Source organism: Bicyclus anynana, chromosome 18 (genome assembly GCF_947172395.1).
Source record: "Bicyclus anynana chromosome 18, ilBicAnyn1.1, whole genome shotgun sequence".
Classification (NCBI taxonomy): domain Eukaryota; kingdom Metazoa; phylum Arthropoda; class Insecta; order Lepidoptera; family Nymphalidae; genus Bicyclus; species Bicyclus anynana.
The window spans coordinates 1,517,423-1,536,609 of NC_069100.1; the positions used below are offsets into that span (position 1 = coordinate 1,517,423).

The 19,187-nt window shown below is 37.9% G+C and overlaps 1 protein-coding gene across 5 annotated transcripts; it reads left to right on the forward strand.

Annotated features, from left to right (window-relative positions):
• Positions 1 to 21: 21 nt before the first annotated feature.
• LOC112046080 (uncharacterized) lies at positions 22 to 18,769 on the forward strand. 5 transcript variants are annotated; one of them, XM_052886795.1, is made up of 12 exons: positions 22 to 98; positions 5,356 to 5,559; positions 6,361 to 6,582; positions 7,520 to 7,561; positions 10,247 to 10,357; positions 11,127 to 11,195; positions 11,811 to 11,988; positions 12,307 to 12,377; positions 12,884 to 12,997; positions 16,324 to 16,386; positions 17,816 to 17,981; positions 18,517 to 18,769. In XM_052886795.1, the coding sequence occupies exons 2-12, from the start codon at positions 5,524 to 5,526 to the stop codon at positions 18,657 to 18,659; spliced, it is 1,215 nt and encodes a 404-aa protein (XP_052742755.1). In that variant the 5' UTR covers positions 22 to 98; positions 5,356 to 5,523; the 3' UTR covers positions 18,660 to 18,769. The 5 variants fall into 5 exon arrangements, 4 of the variants coding, with proteins under 4 accessions (XP_052742755.1, XP_052742756.1, XP_052742754.1 ...); XM_052886794.1 differs by lacking the exon at positions 22 to 98 and having other exon boundaries at positions 1,685 to 5,559; XM_052886797.1 differs by lacking the exon at positions 22 to 98 and having other exon boundaries at positions 1,688 to 5,559; positions 6,361 to 6,403.
• Positions 18,770 to 19,187: the final 418 nt, after the last annotated feature.

Here is a 19,187-nt window from a genome sequence, read left to right on the forward strand (position 1 = left end):
TGTCGTCTGTGGTTTGTTATTTATTTTGTTTATCAATAACTAATTAATAAGGAAAGGGAAGTTTTTTTCGCTCACGGGTAACCTTGGTTGACGCACGTGTAAGTGAGATTTCGGTGATTTTTCGGCGCTTTTTTGTGTTTTTACACAGTCTAAATATTTGATATTTAAGATATTACTAACTCTATTGGTGGTGGTAAATTATTATAGTTTGTTGTAGCTATAGTTTTAAAAATTGAAGGATGGACATAGATCCGCCTCCAAAGCCCCCAGACCCGGGTCCATCCCGTAAACGACATGGAGAGGATGCAGAAGTCCCATCCTCCAAAAAACCCAATGACTCCCAATCCATTCCTTCTATACAAAATGTATATGTTCACCCATCATTTTCCGACGGCCCCAAATCATACGCTTTAGATGACAAAGGTCCGTTCATTGTCCAAGTGTCACGTGATGTAGTTGACCCATCGTCTGGTGCCTCTTTAAGAGCCATAACTTTTGGCCAATTTCTGCACAAAAATAAAATAGACTCAATTGTTAAAGGTGGCATTAAAAATGTAGGGCGTAACAAAATTATTGTTGAATTTTGCTCGGCACAGAGTGCCAACTCATTTTTGACTAACCCATTACTAACATTATGTAAATACAAATCAATTATCCCGACATACAACATTTCCAGGATGGGTCTTGTTAAAGGTGTACCAATAGAATGGACGATGGACGAATTTGTTGAGTCTATTGAGCTCCCTACTGGTTGTGGAATCGTTCTCAAGGCCAGAAGATTAAATAGGAAAACCACCAGTGAGGGTGTAACCACATGGGTGCCGACCCAGACTGTTGTAGTAACTTTCAGAGGGCAGATGCTCCCTGAGAGACTCTACTCCTACTACTCCTCTCTCCGTGTCGAAGTGTACAAATTTCCCACGATACAGTGCCAAAACTGTTGTCGGTTTGGCCACATTAAACTGGCTTGCAGATCCAAAGCGAGATGCTACAGATGTGCTCAACCCCATTCAGGTGATTCATGCCCTGTTACACAGGCTGAATCTACTTGTTTATATTGTTCTGGCAAACACTTTGCCACAGACAAGGACTGCCCTGAATTCTCTCGTCAGCAGTCCATAAAACTGGTAATGTCACAAAATAATATATCTTACATGGAAGCAGCGTCTCAGTTCCCCCCTGTGCGTACCTCGTATGCAGAGGTAGCAAAAGAAATGCCTTCCTCTTCCCCTAGGACTCCCTCCAGATCTCAACATCCTTCAACAACTTCATATCGCCAGACAATATTCCGCTCCCCTCGACCCCGTGCACCTCTGGGGAAAGGGTATGACAAAAGAGCTCATCAGAATATTGTTGGTGAATGTTCCTCATCCCAGCCAAATGGTTGCGCTCTCAACAATAATAATGTTGATGTCCCTTCTCAGGGTCGAATTTTAGAAATATTATCAGAATTTTTAGTAAATATTATAGCTCCTTGTAGCGAAATCCCCCTACCGCCCAACGTTGCCCATAACTTATCCCAACTTTTCAAAATTCTCAATAATGGACCCAATAACCCTACTTCAATGGAACTGTAGAAGCCTACGTTCCAAAAAACACAAATTAATTTCCATCATAAATCTGCACAAACCTGTCATTGTTGCCATCTCGGAAACATGGCTGATTCCAGGTTCTCGTATTCGGGTTCCAGGTTTCTCCTGCTTGCGGGATGACAGGGATGACGGTTGTGCTGGTAGTGCCATCCTTCTGAGGCACTCCCTTCCTTATTCCCAAATTCCTCTCCCTCCGCACAGCCAACAGTTTAATGCTGTGGCTGTTCGTTCTTTAGATATTTCTTTTGTGTCTCTGTATATTCCTCACCCTTCTTCTTCTGTTTTTCCTGAAATCCAATCTATCCTATCTTCTCTTCCCAGTCCGGTCATAGTCATGGGTGACTTCAACACTCACCACACTATGTGGGGGTGTCATGCCACTGATGGGTTTGGTCCTCTACTTATAGATATACTGGACGATGTTAACCTTTGCATCCTCAATGATGGTTCTCCTACACGTCGAGTATATCCTGGTCAAAATCCAAAATCTGCAGTGGACCTTTCCCTCTGCTCCTCAAACCTGGCTTCCCAAATGAACTGGAGGGTGCTGCCGTCCACCCATGGCAGTGACCATTTTCCTATCATAATCTCATTAAATAATAGATCCCTTCCCATCCCCAACTATGACCCTCTTTTAAAATATAAACTTAAAAAAGCCAATTGGGCAGCATATGCCCAATCGGTTGACTGCACGATTGATTCCCTGCCAAGTCTTGAGGTGGATGAAAATACTTTGATTTGTTATGAATCTTTTCTAAATTGTCTTAAATGTTCGGCTGATTCACATATCCCAAGAAAACATCCTCCCAAAAAAAACATGCTTTCACCTCCCTGGTGGGATGATGAATGCAGTGATTTATTTAGGGAAAGAACCTCTGCAGAGGAGGCATACTCGTCTTGTATGTCCCTAAGAAATTTTTTAGTCTACCAAAAACTAGATGCTAAAGCCAAAAGGGTTGTATCAAAAAAGAAAAAGTTAGGCTGGATGGGTTTCTGTGAATCCCTTAGTCCTCGTTCTCCTTCCTCTATTGTTTGGACAAATATTAGAAGATTCCGCCGTTCCCTTAACCATGTTGACCGAACTTCTAATAATCCCTCCGATTGGCTTGACAACTTTGCAAACAAACTGGCTCCACCTTCTGTCCCCAATGAGGACTTATTTCTGACTTCTACGCCAGCTCCAACCTCTGATGAAATGGATGCCCCCTTTTCACTCTCTGAGCTTCAAGTGGCTCTCAGTGGTCTAAAAGACACAACACCAGGGGAAGATGGCGTGCCTTACTCTTTCCTAACTAATCTAAATGACAAAGCTAAATCCTATTTTCTTAATATTATTAATAATTGTTTTGAATCTGGCTCTATTCCTGATTCCTGGAAATCCCAAATTGTCATTCCCTTACTAAAACCCGGTAAAGATCCTCTAAATTCAAATTCCTACAGACCCATAGCTTTGTCATCTACATTAGCTAAGGTGACGGAACACCTGCTTAAAAATAGATTGGAGTGGATAGTGGAAAGCAGAAATATTCTACCCTCTTCGCAATTTGGATTTCGGAAGGGTATGAGTACTACAGACAGCCTCAGCATATTGACAACAGACATCCGTTTAGCCTTTACAAAAGGAGAGTACCTAGTGGGTGTCTTCCTTGATATTGCTTCTGCCTATGATAATGTCCTTCTTCCGGTACTCAGGCATAAACTGCTCAAGCTGAGTATTCCTCCGAGGATAGTACATCTCATATGTAATCTGCTATTTGGCAGATCCATTCTGGTTAAACACCAGTCTTCCTCTCTTCCCCCCCAGCTAGTCTGGAAAGGTCTTCCTCAAGGCTCTGTTCTCAGCCCTCTGCTATATAGCATATATACTTATGATCTGGAATTGTCTGTTAACAGTTTTTGTAACATTCTGCAATATGCTGACGATATAGTCCTCTATTACAGCTCAGGCAGTATAGAAGAAGTATCCTGTCGTTTAAATTCTGCTTTGTATTATCTAAACCAGTGGCTGTCTGACCATGGTCTGTCTCTTTCAGTGGACAAATGTCAGGCAGTGAGATTTACCCGGAAAAGATCCCTCCCTGACTTCCAAATTTGTATTGAGGATCAACCAATCAACCTTGAAGATACTGTCAAATTCCTGGGCATTTATTTAGATAATCGACTGAACGGATTGGCTCATTGTGAATATGTGGTTAAAAAATGTGAAAAGGGCATTAATGTTTTAAGGGCAGTTGCCGGGGTCTGGTGGGGTGCTCACCCATATTCACTTAAATTATTATACAATGCCCTAGTTAGAAGTCATATAGATTACTGTTTGTTTGTTATGGATCCTTTTAACAAAGCAGGTAGCGAAAAATTAAATAAAATTCAATTTAAATGCCTTAGAATTATTCTAGGAGCAATGAAATCTTCCCCCACTAATGCCTTGCAGGTAGAATGTGTTGATCCTCCTCTATCTATCCGTCGCCAATATCTTTGTGACCGGTATGTTAGCAAGGTGTTACAGTTATCATCACATCCTCTTTGGGCCAAATTAACTCAATTGTCCCGCACTCCCCACTGTCGTTACTCCTCTTCCTATTTGCTAGATAGCTTCTTGAAATTTAATAGCCTCCCTCATCCTATATCAAAATTCCAATGTAACCCACTTTTTTCCACCTCATATAAAGCTCTATTATATAACCCTCCTATCATCACAGATCTTGGCCTAGTTAAAGGAGCCCCAGATACTAGCATTAAATTTCAAGCCATTATTAATCAAAATTGGTCAAATCATCTGCATATTTATACTGATGCATCAAAGTTATCCCCAGGTGGATGCGTTGGTGCTGCCTGCTGGGTTCCCAGGTATAAGATAATATTGAAATTCAAATGTCCTCCCGAGTCTTCTGTGTTCACAGGAGAAGCCACTGCTATATTGGAAGCAGTCCTGTTTGCACAGTCCCATAACATTCAACAGACGGTTATTTTTACAGACTCTTTAAGTTGTTTATTGTCCATTAAAGAAAACCCATTCAAAAGCAAATCAAGATTTCACATTATCTTAAAGATCAGGCAAGCTCTGCTGTCAAGTTATCAAAGAGGATTATCCATCTTGCTTGTTTGGATCCCAAGTCACTCCGGAATCCCTGGAAATGAGACTGTTGATTCATGTGCAAAAGCTGCTGTGCTAACTGGCTCCCTTGAACATTTTGAAAATTCTTCACAAGACTTGACTGCCCTGGCAAAAACTTATCTGGATAGATCCTGGGAGTCCTTCTGGAATGAATCAAAATTGGTGAAAGCCAAACATTACTCATCTATCCAGCCAAATATACCAAGACGTCCCTGGTTTTTCTTTCAAAAAATGACTGAACGTTGGGTTCTAACAACTATTTCCCGTTTGCGTCTTGGTCACTCATGTACACCTGTGCATCTAAACAAGCTCCGGATTAGGGATAACTCTATCTGTGAGTGTGGTTTGGATGAAGGCACTGTCACTCATCTCCTTTTTAACTGTCCCAGACTTCTTCATCCTCTCTATGACGTTTTTCCCCCAAAAGTCCCTCGTCCTTTAAGTGTTAAATGTTTGTTAATGTTTGTGTTTAGTCCATATTGTAGATTTTTATGTAAATATGTAGAATGTAATAAGATCAAATTGTAATATTGTTTATATATTTTGTTTATTAATATATGTTATTTGTGTTGTTTTAGGTTAAGAACTAACAAAATAATATCATTTAATATTAACTATTTAGTAGATTCTCAAAATTAAATTTGTCAGCCTTCACCGAACAATCTCCATCGTGCCTCCTCCATCTACTCGACACTGGCGAGATAAACAGTGCCCAGTTGGCACAAATGAAAGCCATAAAGAAGAATTGAATTGAAAGGGAAATGTAATATTTATTAATAAAGATTCATAAAGAAGGTGTAATATTACAATTTCAAGATGTCAATAGTAGGCATAGCCAAAGTGCATAAAACCGTAAGTGTTAATGTTATCTAATATAAAAAAATATGTCTCAATTTGCTAGTTAGTCCAGTTGAGTCCAGTGGTTACTGGTTAGCCTTAGGTACTTCTGATCACTATGTTCAGGCTCGGGTCCTAAGGGCCCCCGCTCTCTTACAACTTTTAGTTGGCCGACTATACCTTACCTTTACCTAATCAGGCGATAGACGTCCATTGCTGGACATAGGCCTCTTGAATGGACCTCCAAGCACAACAATCATGAGCCACCAGCATCCAGTGGCTCCCTGCAACCCGCTTGATATCCTCGGTCCACCTAGTGGGATGTCGACCAACACTGCGCTTTCGCCATTCCAGCCACCTTGGGATCTCAACGTCCATCGGCTCTTCGATTTATGTGGCCTGCCCATTGCCACTTCAGCTTCGCGACTCGCCGAGCTATGTCAGTGACTGGTTCGTCTGCGGATCTCCTCATTCCTGATTCGATCATGCAGAGAAACTCCAAGCATAGCTGGCTCCATCGCCCACTGAGTGACTTTGAGCTTTCTAATAAGGGCCATAGACAGTGACTAAGTCTCGGATCCTAAGTCTGCAGTTATTTTTATGTTTTTTTTTAAAACTGCTGTAGTCTCGGCCTTCGTATAATTGATACGGCTGACATGGCAGTAACAGCTGACCAAAACCCAAACAAAGCTTTTTTACATAATATGTAGTCTGACTGTTTATATGAGTTATTCTTTTGAATGATTCCTGACAAAGTCAAGAGCGTCAGCTAGTTATCAATAAATTGTAATGGTGGATGTTTATAATATTTTTCAGGTCACCCTAGACGATGTCTTGAGACCTATAACATCAATAAGAGGTTTGTATGAGCCCATGCATAATGTTCGGTACAAAATGAATGCAGACTACAGAACTGCATACTTTAGGCTATCAGAGACGGTAGACCCTATGGAAGTAGTAGGGAAAATTAATAAACTGAGTAAAGTATCCAGGTCTACTATACGAGCATTCATGCCAAAGAGAGAATTCATCCCAGATGTAAGTAAATAAAATATTAATTATAATACAGTAAAAGCTCCTTAATCATGCTTCATTTATTCACGTTTTCACTATTCCCAGATTAAAAAATTGTGTCCCATTTCCTATATTCACAGCTAAATACTTTGTTATTTGTGGATCGGACTGATGAAATTGACATAAAATCTGCAAATTTAAACTTTAACTTGCAAATACTTATTGCCTAATATATTTGGAATGGATGGTTTAAGAATGCCACTGCATAAAATCACTCTGAATAAAAACTTTTAAAAAATGTCAAGCATGAAAAAAATTCAAAATTCTTCAAACCATTGTCTAAGACTGAAGATAATAGTTAATCAATAACTTTTACAAAAACAATTAGTTGTATTTTCTTTATATATTTGTTTTTTATTTTATCATCCAAGAATGTATCCCATAGAATCCCATATAAAATACCATTCCATATTCACGTTTTCTGTGTTCGCGACACATTTAGAGAACGTATCCCCCGCGAATAATGAGCTTTTACTGTATTGCTATACTCTATGAGCACTGTTTACCAACAAACAAATTAAGAATGAAGGTAGAAAAGGCATAAGGCTTCTCACCAGCGAAAGCCAAAGTCAAAGTCTGTTAAAACTAAAAAAAATTAATTTGGTATGGGTATATTAGTGACGTCTAAAAGTGCTAAAAAAAAAATTTAAATAATTTTTTTTTGGGGTTTTTTCCCTACATTCAATGTGAGGATGTTTTTTTATTGTCTATCCCATGGTGTGGGGTATTGTTATCGGTATTTAGGACATTAAATAAGGGTATAAAGTTCTAATATAACCTACGGAACACTGCACTGCGCGTGGTCCGATTCGCACTTGGCCGGTTTATTATTTTTCCCAATTTATACAAATAATTATATACACACATTGATACAACTGTTGAATATAACTTTTTTTTTCAGGTTCCAGTGCCCAGAAAGAAACCTGATCATCATGCACATAAGGTAAATCATTTTAATTTTATCTCTTACTTCAATAAGAGAACGGAGTGCCTAAAAACAATTGCTGAATTATTTTTAATTTTATATGATTATCCACATATATTGTAACGTGTTATAAATTTTAACGTTTAGATAAATTTTATTCCCATATTCACACGGGAACAGGAACCGACGCGACGGGTGTAGGGTTATAGATATCCTTGATAGTTAATTAACACTCCTCCTTTTCCAATCATGTTGTTCCCCCTGCGTAGCCAAAAGGGAATGCCAATCCACGCCCTGGCCTGTTCTAACCACCCGGCAATTTACTTTATTTTATAATATTATTTATATTCAATTTATTTTATAATATTATGTAAAAAAATCATTATTTCTACTTTAATATCGAAAAGAATTTCCCACAATGTTTTATGACATTTTTAATTTGCACATAATGGGGACAAGCAAAGTTTGTTGACCATACCTCGTTTTCTTGTTTGATGCGCTTGTTGGCAACAGAAAAAAAATTTTAATAAAAAAATTTCAACCGACTTCCAACTCAAAAATTAACCTAAACTAAAAAGCAAAAAATAACATCTTACCTATGTGCTACCTTCTGATCAGTTTGAAGGCGGTGCCAAGCCAGTGATGTTTTAATTTAAGCCGTTTAAATTACAAAATTTCTGTGGTTCTATCAGAAACGGCTTTAATTAAAACATTACACTAGATTGGCACCGCCTTCAAACTGATCAGAAGGTAGCACATAGGTAAGATGTTATTTTTTGCTTTTTAGTTTAGGTTAATTTTTGAGTTGGAAGTCGGTTGAAATTTTTTTATTAAAATTTTTATTTTTTAATTTTTAGTGTTAGTAACACCTACTGAGTGTGAACAAAAATTAATAATCAATTAGTTGAAACGTTATTTTTTTATAATAAGTATCTAAGTCCTACAATCCCAATTTTAAAAATACTACCTTAACTCATATACAAAATTTTACTCCCCCTTTATCTACACGTAATATGAATATTCAGAAAAACGTGAAAGGTGACTGTCCTCCGTCTTCATCACCAGACCCCCTATGCAGTCACAATCCATATGGTTGGATAGTTCTCATCAATATAAAATTAAATCAAGTCCAAACACAAGGTAGCTACTGTGAACCGTCGAGGAGTTCCCTTAACTCTCCTTCATCTTCGTCACCAGACCCCTAATACAGTCACAACCTATCCAGGTGGAAAGTTCTCATCAATACAAAATTATCAAGTCAAAACACAAGGTAGCTACTGTGAACCGCCGAAGAGTTCCCTTAACTATCCTTCGTCTTCATCACCAGACCCCTAATACAGTCACAACCCATCTAGGTGGAAAGTTCTCATCAATACAAATTTATCAGGTCCAAACACAAGGTAGCTACTGCGAACCGTTGAGGAGTTCTCTTAACTGTCCTTCGTCTTCATCATCAGACCCTTAATACAGTCACAACCCATCTAGGTGGAAAGTTCTCATCAATACAAATAAATCAAGCCCAAACAAAAGGTACCTGCCGTAAATCGTTGACGAGTTCCATCGTCTGTGTATCGGCTCCATCATCAGACCAACTCCAGACCTTCATAAAATTGTAGTGGTTTAAAATACCTTATGGAAACACTATCAAACGCACTAGCCGTTCCTACAATTTTCGAAAGTTCCCCTCGATTTCTCCAGGATGCCATCATCAGATCCTGACATGAAAAAAATGGGACCACCCTGGAATCAAACCCTTCAAAACAAAAAAAGAATTTTCAAAATCGGTCCACAAATGACGGAATTATCGCTGGACATACATAAAAAAAAAAAAAAAAAAAAAAAAAAAACATACATACAGTCGAACGTAGAACCTCCTCCTTTTTGGAAGTCGGTTAAAAAAATACAGTTTCAAATGCTGCTTCGCCGCTTCGATACATCAGCGAACATTTTGAGCAAAAAAGTGATTAATAAGAGTTTTTTTAATCTCTTATTTATTTATTTATTTATTTTTTAATTTTTAACAATGTTGATAAAATAAAAAATAAAAAAACACTATTTAAAAATTTATAAAAAAAAATAATTCAACCCGCCGCTGCGGGACATTTGAGTGCCCGAGTGCCGAGGCGGTCAGAGTTCCAGAGTGAGGAAGCTCCCCACAATACGCACCGTCTCAACCGTGCCTTCTGTGTCCGACCCTTGATCCAACAGTTTAGCGAAAGCTTCTTGAGATGTTGGTCGAAGCTATAAGACCATTGACTGAAGAGTTATTATAAAGACTTTTCTTCAAGGAATATTCTTTTATTGAGCCAATTATTTAACCAAATCCTTATTTATACATTATATTATCATCTCCATATACTTTTATACGGGGATATACCTGGTAAGATCCTACTAGTGCAGCTTTGGATACCCATTTTAATATAGACCTTAATGCAGTTCTTGTCTTGTGCCAAGTCTTAAGACGAATATCTTAGCATTCCATGGATTCACCGTGCAGGTGCCGGGTCCATCGCGTGGTAGAGAAAAGAACTCTGAGCAGAGTCCTGAACTTGTGACTACAGGATGTAGGGTTAAGGAATTCCTTGACGATCGATCAACACTCCCCTTCTCTGCTCATGTTGTGCTCCCTACCTAGTCAAATTTGGTAAGATCCTATTAGAGCAGCTTTGGAAGTTAGAGATATTCTACGTATTGTGTTCCCAGTTGGCAGCAGTGTCCACTGGTCTCATAGTACAAGAAATGCAGACGAAGTTTGCCGGTCTCTTCGACTTGAGCTCTGTCACCTCTCACAAGTTGCTGCAAGACATTGCTAAGGTAATAACAAATCTATACTATGTATAATCTTCGTCGTCATCAACCCATATTCGGCTCACTGCTGAGCTCGAGTCTCCTCTCAGAATGAGAGGGGTTAGGCCAATAGTCCACCACGCTGGCCCAATGCGGATTGGCAGACTTCACACACGCAGAGAATTAAGATAATTCTCTCCCCGGATCGGATTCGAACCCACACCCTCCGGAATCGGAGGCAGAGGTCATATCCACTGGGCTATCACGGCTCTATAATATGTATAATCTTACTTCCTACTAATATTATAGACGCAAAAGTTTGTATGGATGTTTGGATGTTTGTTACTCTTTAACGCCGCTACTACTGAAGCGATTTTACTGAAATTTGGAATGGAAATAGATTTTACTCTGGAATAACACATAGGCTACTTTTTATCCCGAAAAAATCTTTGATTTCCCGAAATTTGCGAAAACTGATGATTTTGATTATATGAAAGTTTGTTACTCTTTCACGCCTCGACTGCTGAACCGAATTAGTTGAAATTTGGTATTGAGATATATTATAGCCTGGATTAACACATAGGCTACTTTTTATCCTGACAAAAACCATGGTTCCCGAGGGAAAGGGGTGTGGATTTTCATCCTCCTCCTAATGAGTTAGCCCACTTCCGTCTTAGATTGCATCATCACTTACCATCCGGTGAAATTGTATTCAAGGGCTATTAACTTGTAAAGAATAAAAAAAGTCTAGCTTTTTTTACAATATATATGTAATCATATTGTGTCATTTCCACAGACAATATACAAGCGACTCAGGACGCTCATACTGCAAGCGGACAAGCCGCAGTACCAGGAGAAAGAAATGGTAACTGACATTATGCTACTTTTACTTTTGTTTCATTTTTGAGAACCATTTTGTGACGTCACAATGTTACTTGATGTACTAAAGTAAAGAAATAAATAAAGAAATATTTTTGACAAACACTAAACCGTTAGTGTTTGCGTGAAGTCACGAAATTATAAAATATGGCCATCGTTGCCGACAGCGTTTTGGCTCGTATTGTCAAAAAAATATTTAAAATTCGGCTCACTGCTGAACTTGTGTCTCCTCTCAGAATGAGTGAGGTTAGGCCAATAGTCCACCACGCTCGCCCAATGCGGATTGTCAGACTTCACACACGCAGAGAATTGAGTAAATTCTCTGGTATGCAGGTTTCCTCAAGATGATTTCCTACACCGTTTGAGACACATGATATTTAAGTTCTTAAAATGCACATAACTGAAAATTTGAATGTGCATGCCCTGGACCGGATTCAAAGCCACACCCTCCGGAATTGGAGGCAGAGGTCATATCCACTGGGCTATCACGGCTCTCAATATCAATTACATAATTTTTTCAATCTAGTGTAACGATAATGAACAATTTAAGACAATTTAAAAAGTGTCAAGTACCCTATCATTATTTTCCGGCATGGTGAAGGAGCACAAGTTATACAGTAACACGTGGACGATGACGCAGGCGTACCGCAAGCGACACCCTCACTTCGCCGACTTCCAGCTGATACTGTCCACTCTGCACGCCATACAGGACGCGGAGGGGAACCCGCGCGCGCAAATTATGGAGAGCGAACTGACCGCATTCACGGCACAATCTTATAGTAAGTTTAACACACACATTCAAAAAATAAAAACTAAATTACAGGTGATATTAACATGCATTATTTATGTTATTGTAGAGAGGAGGTATCAGTGTTGGTATAAATAAGAGGGTATTTGATGAATTGAGCTCAGTTGTTTGTTAGGCAGCGTAGACACCGTCACTGTCGTAACTAAAAAGTGTGAAATAAATAAATTAATTAAACAAATAAAAAAAATATACTTCATAAAGTATGAAAAAACTAAGAAGAAAAACAACAAGCTCAGTCCAGAATAGAATGATTTTCTTCTATATTATTTATTTTATATATCTTTTTCAGCGGTCGACAACATACCATTCGATCAGATACAGCAGGCTTACCACAAGTATTTGGAAAAAATCACTTCCACGGTCAGTATAAAGAGCTTTCTGTGTGTGTGTGTGTGTGTGTGTGTGTGTGTGTGTGTATGTGTAGTAAAAGACGATGTATACGTTATCGTTAGATAGTAAAATACGTTAGTTTATAAATCCATTCGTGATATTATAATCTGCCGTCATATTGTGAACTGAAAATACTGATTACAATTTAATGTGATATTTTTCGGAATATGTTTTATAATCTATCTACGGAAGATTTACACGACAGTATAGGGCGATAGAAATCGTGATCATCATGATTATCACTATCATCATCATCATCATCATCATCATCATCATCATCATCATCATCATCATCATCATCATCATCATCATCATCATCATCATCATCATCGTCATCATCATCAGGTGATGATGTTGATGACGACTATGATGATGATAATGACAACGATGATGATGATGATGATGACGACTAGGATGATGATAATGACAACGATGTTGATGATGATGACGATGATGATTGTTTTACTTGTAAACAGGTAACAGAGCATATTAAAAATCTGGACATGACTCCCCGGACTACCTCGCCAGAAGAGATCGCCCGGATCAAGATACGAGAACAACTCAAGACTTTGTTGCCTTATTTGCCTACCGTAAGTTATATTGACTAACTAGCGGACGCCCGCGACTTCGTCCGCGTGAAAGTCGTTGTAAACTTTCAACTACCCCTACCCTACCACTACCCTAGCCCTACCCTACCCTACCCCTACTCTACACTACCCCTACCCTACCCTACCCTACACTACCCCTACCCTACCCTACTCATTAAGGCTGCACTTCTTATTTCTTATTTATTATATTTATTTCGATTTATTCCCCCCCCCCCCCCCGCGAGTCGCGTCGAGCGCGGCAACCGTTACACAAAAATAATCCATATAGCATAAATTAGTATGCACGCGCGATGGCTTAGCGTATTTCTTGTATAACTTTGGTGTTTCTTTACCGATTTTTATGATTCTTTTTTTATTGAATAGGTAATAACGTTAACTTTTTTAGTTAGGGATGAGTGATGAGTGTTATAAACATAAGAGTAGACAAATTTAATTAGAAAGATCGGAACTGCTAAGCTATTGGGAGTTACACGTGGGTCATTCCACGTCAAATCGACCAATAGTTGGACTCGACCCCTTTCGATTTGGATAAATTTTGGTTAGAAGTTTTCTTTTATCCTATAACGAAGTTCTGCCGAAGAAAAAAAATTAAAAATTTTTTTTTCAAAAGTTATGCAATATCCAAAATTTCACTATTTTCCATATTTTTTAAATTTATGTTTTAAAAATCTCGAAAACTATTGCAATTAAAAAAATCGATTATGGTAAACTTCAAAGGGGATACTTAGGGCTATTAAAAAAAAAAAATTCCAAAAAAAAATTTTGAAAAATCTCCAATTTGTGAAATTTTGAATTTTTGAAAATTGTCAAAATAGACCGTCGACAATAAATTTTTGGCTCAAATTTTTTTGTGTACTACCTTGTACCAATCTTAAAAGATCCTGAAATTTTTGGAACTGTTTTTTGTTTTTTCAAAAATATGAATTTTTGAAATTTGTTAAAAAAAAATTTCTTAAATTTTTTTTTTAATCAGTTTGGCGAATCGCGTAATTTTGATATTTTGAACAGTTGAAATTTCATTTAGTGGCATAATGATGAGAAAAAATTGACGACTAAATTCAAACACCTGATGAGCTATTCCAATGGGCAAAAGAAAATGTTCACGGAATCAATTGTGACTTTGTTTCAAATGAGCAGATTCAGCGTACTCAAAAAAAACTTAACCAGAGATTTAAAAATGCTCTGCCAGTACAAGGAATCCGAAATTGTCATGCCGCTATTCCCATTTCAAGTGATGTGATGAGAGTAAAAACCTCATCCTCATCTGAGGAAGGAAAGGATTTCCGGTTAAAAAATACAGATATCTACGAGTTCGTTGAAGAACCAGATATTAAAAGCAGGTAAAAATCTGAAATTTCAGTGTTAGTACTTTATCTATTTTAAGTTTGGATTTAAAGATTTAAGTCATATTAACATGTTTCAGGTTAAGAAAAAGAAAAGGAGCAACAACTGTAACTGAAGAATTGAAGAAAAAAATATTTTCGTAACAGAATGTCAAGTAAACTTACACGTAAAAAGCCCTATTAAATAAATTAATAACCAATAATAAACAAATATCATTAATGTTTTTTTTCTCATCATTATGCCACTAAATGAAATTTCAACTGTTCAAAATATCAAAATTACGCGAATCGCCAAACTGATTAAAAAAAAAAAAATTTAAGAAAAAATTTTTTTTTAACAAATTTCAAAAATTCATATTTTTGAAAAAACAAAAAACACAGTTCCAAAAATTTCAGGATCTTTTAAGATTGGTACAAGGTAGTACACAAAAAAATTTGAGCCAAAAATTTATTGTCGACGGTCAAATTTGACAATTTTCAAAAATTCAAAATTTCACAAATTGGAGATTTTTCAAAATTTTTTTTTGGATTTTTTTTTTTTAATAGCCCCAAGTATCCCCTTTGAAGTTTACCATAAGCGATTTTTTTAATTGCAATAGTTTTCGAGATTTTTAAAACATAAATTTAAAAATATGGAAAATAGTGAAATTTTGGATTTTGCATAACTTTTGAAAAAAAATTTTTAAAGTTTTTTTCTTCGGCAGAACTTTGTTATAAGATAAAAGAAAACTTCTGACCAAAATTTATCCAAATCGAAAGGGGTCGAGTCCAACTATTGGTCGATTTGACGTGGAATGACCCACGTGTTATTGTGAGTCAACCATAAAAGATAGACATATATATGCTGTTGTGTTTATATAGATAATTTTAAGGAGAACATTTCCGTCATACATGATTTTTATGTAGCTTTAACCATTAAGGCTGTACACGCGACGGAAACTTAAAAAAATTGTGTAACTTCTCCCGTTTTCTCAATATTTCTCTTCACTGCTCTGCTCCTATTGATCGTAGCGTAATGAAAAGTATACTATAACCTGACCAGGAGTATGTTGAATAATTGTACCAAGTTTCGTTAAAATCCGTCCAGTAGTTTTTGTTTCTATAAAGAACATACAGACAGACAGACAGACAAACAAAAATTTTACTGAATGCATTTTTGGCATCAGTATCGATCAATAATCACCCCCTGATAGTTATTTTGGAAATATATTTTATGTACAGAATTGACCTCTCTACAGATTTATTATAAGTATAGATTACCTCGTAGGTGGTGTGGTTAGCCTAGGCCGGATCACGAGGTCCCAGATTCGATTCTGGGTCGGAATGGAATACTGAACTGAGACTATCTTGGCAAATCAAATTTTATTCATTTTAATTATGCTTGTATGTATATGTTAGTACTTTGAAACGTCAAAGTGCGGCAGAGAGAAACACTCCGAGTGAAGCCTCGGACTTGTAACCAATAGGTGTAGGGTTAAGGATATTCTTGTATGTTAATTACCACTACCCTTCTCCGCTCGTTTTTTTCCCTTTATGTTAAACATTTTCTCAGTACAAATTCTGCAATTTTTTTATTATTATTATGTACAAGTTAGCCCTTGACTACAATCTCACCTGATGATAAGTGATTATGATCAAAAACGGATTAAGAAGCGGGCTAGCTTGTTAGGAGGAGGATGAAAATCCACACCCCTTTCGGTTTCTACACGACATACTTACCGGAACGCTGAATCGCTCGGCGGTACGTCTTTGCCGGTAGGGTGGTAATTAGCCACAGCTGAAGCCTCCCACCAGCCAGACCTGAACCATTTAAGAAAACCTCAATCGGCCCAGCCGGGGATCGAACCCAGGACCTCCATCTTGTAAATCCACCATACATACCACTGCGCCACGGAGTTATCACCCTAGTTGGAAGCTCTGTGCACGCCACTGGATGTTGATCGAACAAATGTTCTGTTGTTGCAGTGTGTGAAACACGCCACCGACCAGCACTTCGTACCGCAGGAATCTAACACGTACATCGTCAATGTAAGTGATGACGCTTGTAAAAGTATGCGATGCTCGGCGGTTTCTCCCGCGTAGTTCCCGTTCCTGTGAGAATATATAGGGGATGAAATATAGCTTATGACATTCACAAATAACGTGACTTTCTATTGGTAAAATAATTTTCAAAATCGGTTCAGTAGATCCGGAGATTACCTCTATAATACCACAAAGTTTACCGCTTTGTTATATTAGTGTAGATATAGGAGAATGTTATAGGAATTTTTGTCGAATTTAGCCTAAAATATTTCTTAATTAATTTCAACCCAAAAATTTTCCAATATTTTTCAATGATACGATACTCTAAACACCATTTACAATTAATATAACAATAACTTTGAATCACATTTTTAGACTTTCTGCTAGCTACAACACCCTTAATTTTTATTTTTATTAAAGAATATTTGCCATATTTTTTTTATATGACCAATATTCTCATTCCCCTCCAACTAGTCGGGAAAGACTGTGCTAGGAGTGGGTGCGACAATAGACCAACGGGGCGGTGATCGAACCACCACCTCGGTGATGAGTCCAACCGCTCTTACCGAATCGAACCGATCGAATCAGAAATGAGGAAATCCGCAGAAGAACCAAAGTCACCGACATAGCTCAACGAGTTGCGAATCTGAAGTGGCAATGGGCGGGGCACATAGTTCGAAGAGCCGATGGACTTTGTGGTCCCAAGGTCCCCTCATGAGGTGGACTGACATCAAGCGAGTCGCAGGATTCGCTGGATGCAGGCGGCTCAGGGTCGTGATGTTTGGAAGTCCCAACACAAGTCATGTCCATTGGCGTATCTAGGATTATTTCCTAGGGTGGGCCTGGCCCCCCGACATCGAGTCCAGTATTAGTATCATCGGTCATTGTCGCCTATGCCTGTGTCCTGCAGTGGACGTCCATCGGCTGATGTGATGAAACATTATACTGTTATCTATATATATAAAAATGAATTGCTGTTCGTTAGTCTCGCTAAAACTCGAGAACGGCTGAACGGATTTATCTCATCTTGGTCTTAAAATGTTCGTGGAGGTATAGGGAAGGTTTAAAAGGTGAGAAAAATTAGAATAATAGCTGGGAAAACCATAAAATCAACCCTTTTCTATTTCTTATATAAACGTTTGAGTTTTAAGCAGGGGTAGGAGTAGGGTAGGGGTAGAATAGAGGTAAGGTAGGGGTAAGGGTAGGGGAAGGTAGGGGTAGGGTAGGGGTAGGGGAAGGTAGGGGTAGGGTAGGGGTAGAGTAATATAGAGTAGGGATAGGGAAGAAGTGCACATAAGTCAAAGCGAAGCTTGACCGGGCCCGCTAGTAAAAAATAAAAAAATATAAAATTGTTCTGGATTTTTTTTACAAATATACACATTTCGAAAATATATAAGCTATATGGCAATACATTTATGGTGACACAATGGTGCAGATATACGGCGAGCCGGCGCTGCCCGCGCGCGACGCCATGGCGCAGTTCCTGCGGCGGCACCGGCTGGCGGGCGCCGCGCGCTCGCCGCGTATGTACAACCTGCTGGTGCTGGACGTGCCCAAGGACCAGTACCTGCCGCTGCTGCACGACGACAGCACTGTTGTTGGTGAGTCTCCATCATCACACTCTCGTTATAGGATTTAATTGTTTTTGAACACATGTTAAAGAATAATACGCAGATAGAGCGCACGGAACACGACGGTGTCGTAGCCGTTCCGAATACAAAATTCAAAAACGAATACATTCTCGTGTCAGTACGACACGAAACATCGCATGAGTAACTATAAAAGTTGTTCACAAAAACTAAAGAAATAAGATGGAGAATTGTTTTTTTGGTATTATAATATTTATTTACGTAATTTTTGTTAGTGTTAAATTTTGAAATACAAATTATGAAAAAATTTCTGCCTGTTTAAACTTAGAGTTTGGGGTAGAGTAGGGGTAGGGTAGGGGTAGGAGTAGGGTAGAGGTAGGAGTAGGGTAGAGGTAGGGTAGGGGTAGTTGAAAGTTTACATCGAGGACGAAGTCGCGGGCATCCGCTAGTGATCTCATAAAATTATGATGTAAACCGACTGAACAACCAACTAATTTTCATTAGAATATAAATAGTCAATTTAATTAATTTTTTTAATATTTTGCAGGTTCCTCCAAATTAGTGATAAGGCCTGGAAACTTATCAAAATACAGCTTACCGATGAGCTCATTCAGGAACATTCAACTTGATGTTGCGAAAGAACTGATAAGCAGCCTCAAAGAAGATTGGCCTGAAGAGCAGTACTACTGAATTTTCCTCCCTAGGGTGTTAACTTGTTCGTGAACAGTCTCAAGTTTAGTCTCAAAGTTTGAACTCACAAAATATTGTTAAGAGTAAATAATAAATATTCTGCGGTAATACTAATTTGTTTTATTTTAAACAAACTTTATACAGGGTGTTTGGGAGTATTTGCCATGAATCTAGGGTTATATTCTATAAGGAAAACCAATTAAAAATGTCTAAGGAACATGATTTCTTGAATTAATATTTTCGTAGTAAAAATATTTAAATAGATCTTAAATTATGTCCCTTATACCGCATCCTTATATTATGACCTAGCCAAACTTATTCATTGATAAATATCATGAAGTAGCTTACAAGTGCGGAGTGCCAGTTGCAATATCTCGTCAATATCGACAGTCTTACTACGATTACATATTTTAAAATGCAAGGATAGATAAAATTATTTTAATTACTTTGAAAACGTAAATTTTTTTTTAGTTATAAAAAGAAACTTAGGTGTTGACAAGTCCACTTATAGGAGCCGAACTGCATAAC

Excerpts from the sequence above, each read along its gene's own strand:
- LOC112046080 (XM_052886795.1), top strand. The coding sequence starts at position 5,524 with ATGTCAATAGTAGGCATAGCCAAAGTGCATAAAACC. Across the intron at positions 10,358-11,126 it reads TGCTGCAAGACATTGCTAAG|ACAATATACAAGCGACTCAG; the intron begins GTAATAACAAAT and ends TCATTTCCACAG. Across the intron at positions 12,378-12,883 it reads TGGAAAAAATCACTTCCACG|GTAACAGAGCATATTAAAAA; the intron begins GTCAGTATAAAG and ends ACTTGTAAACAG.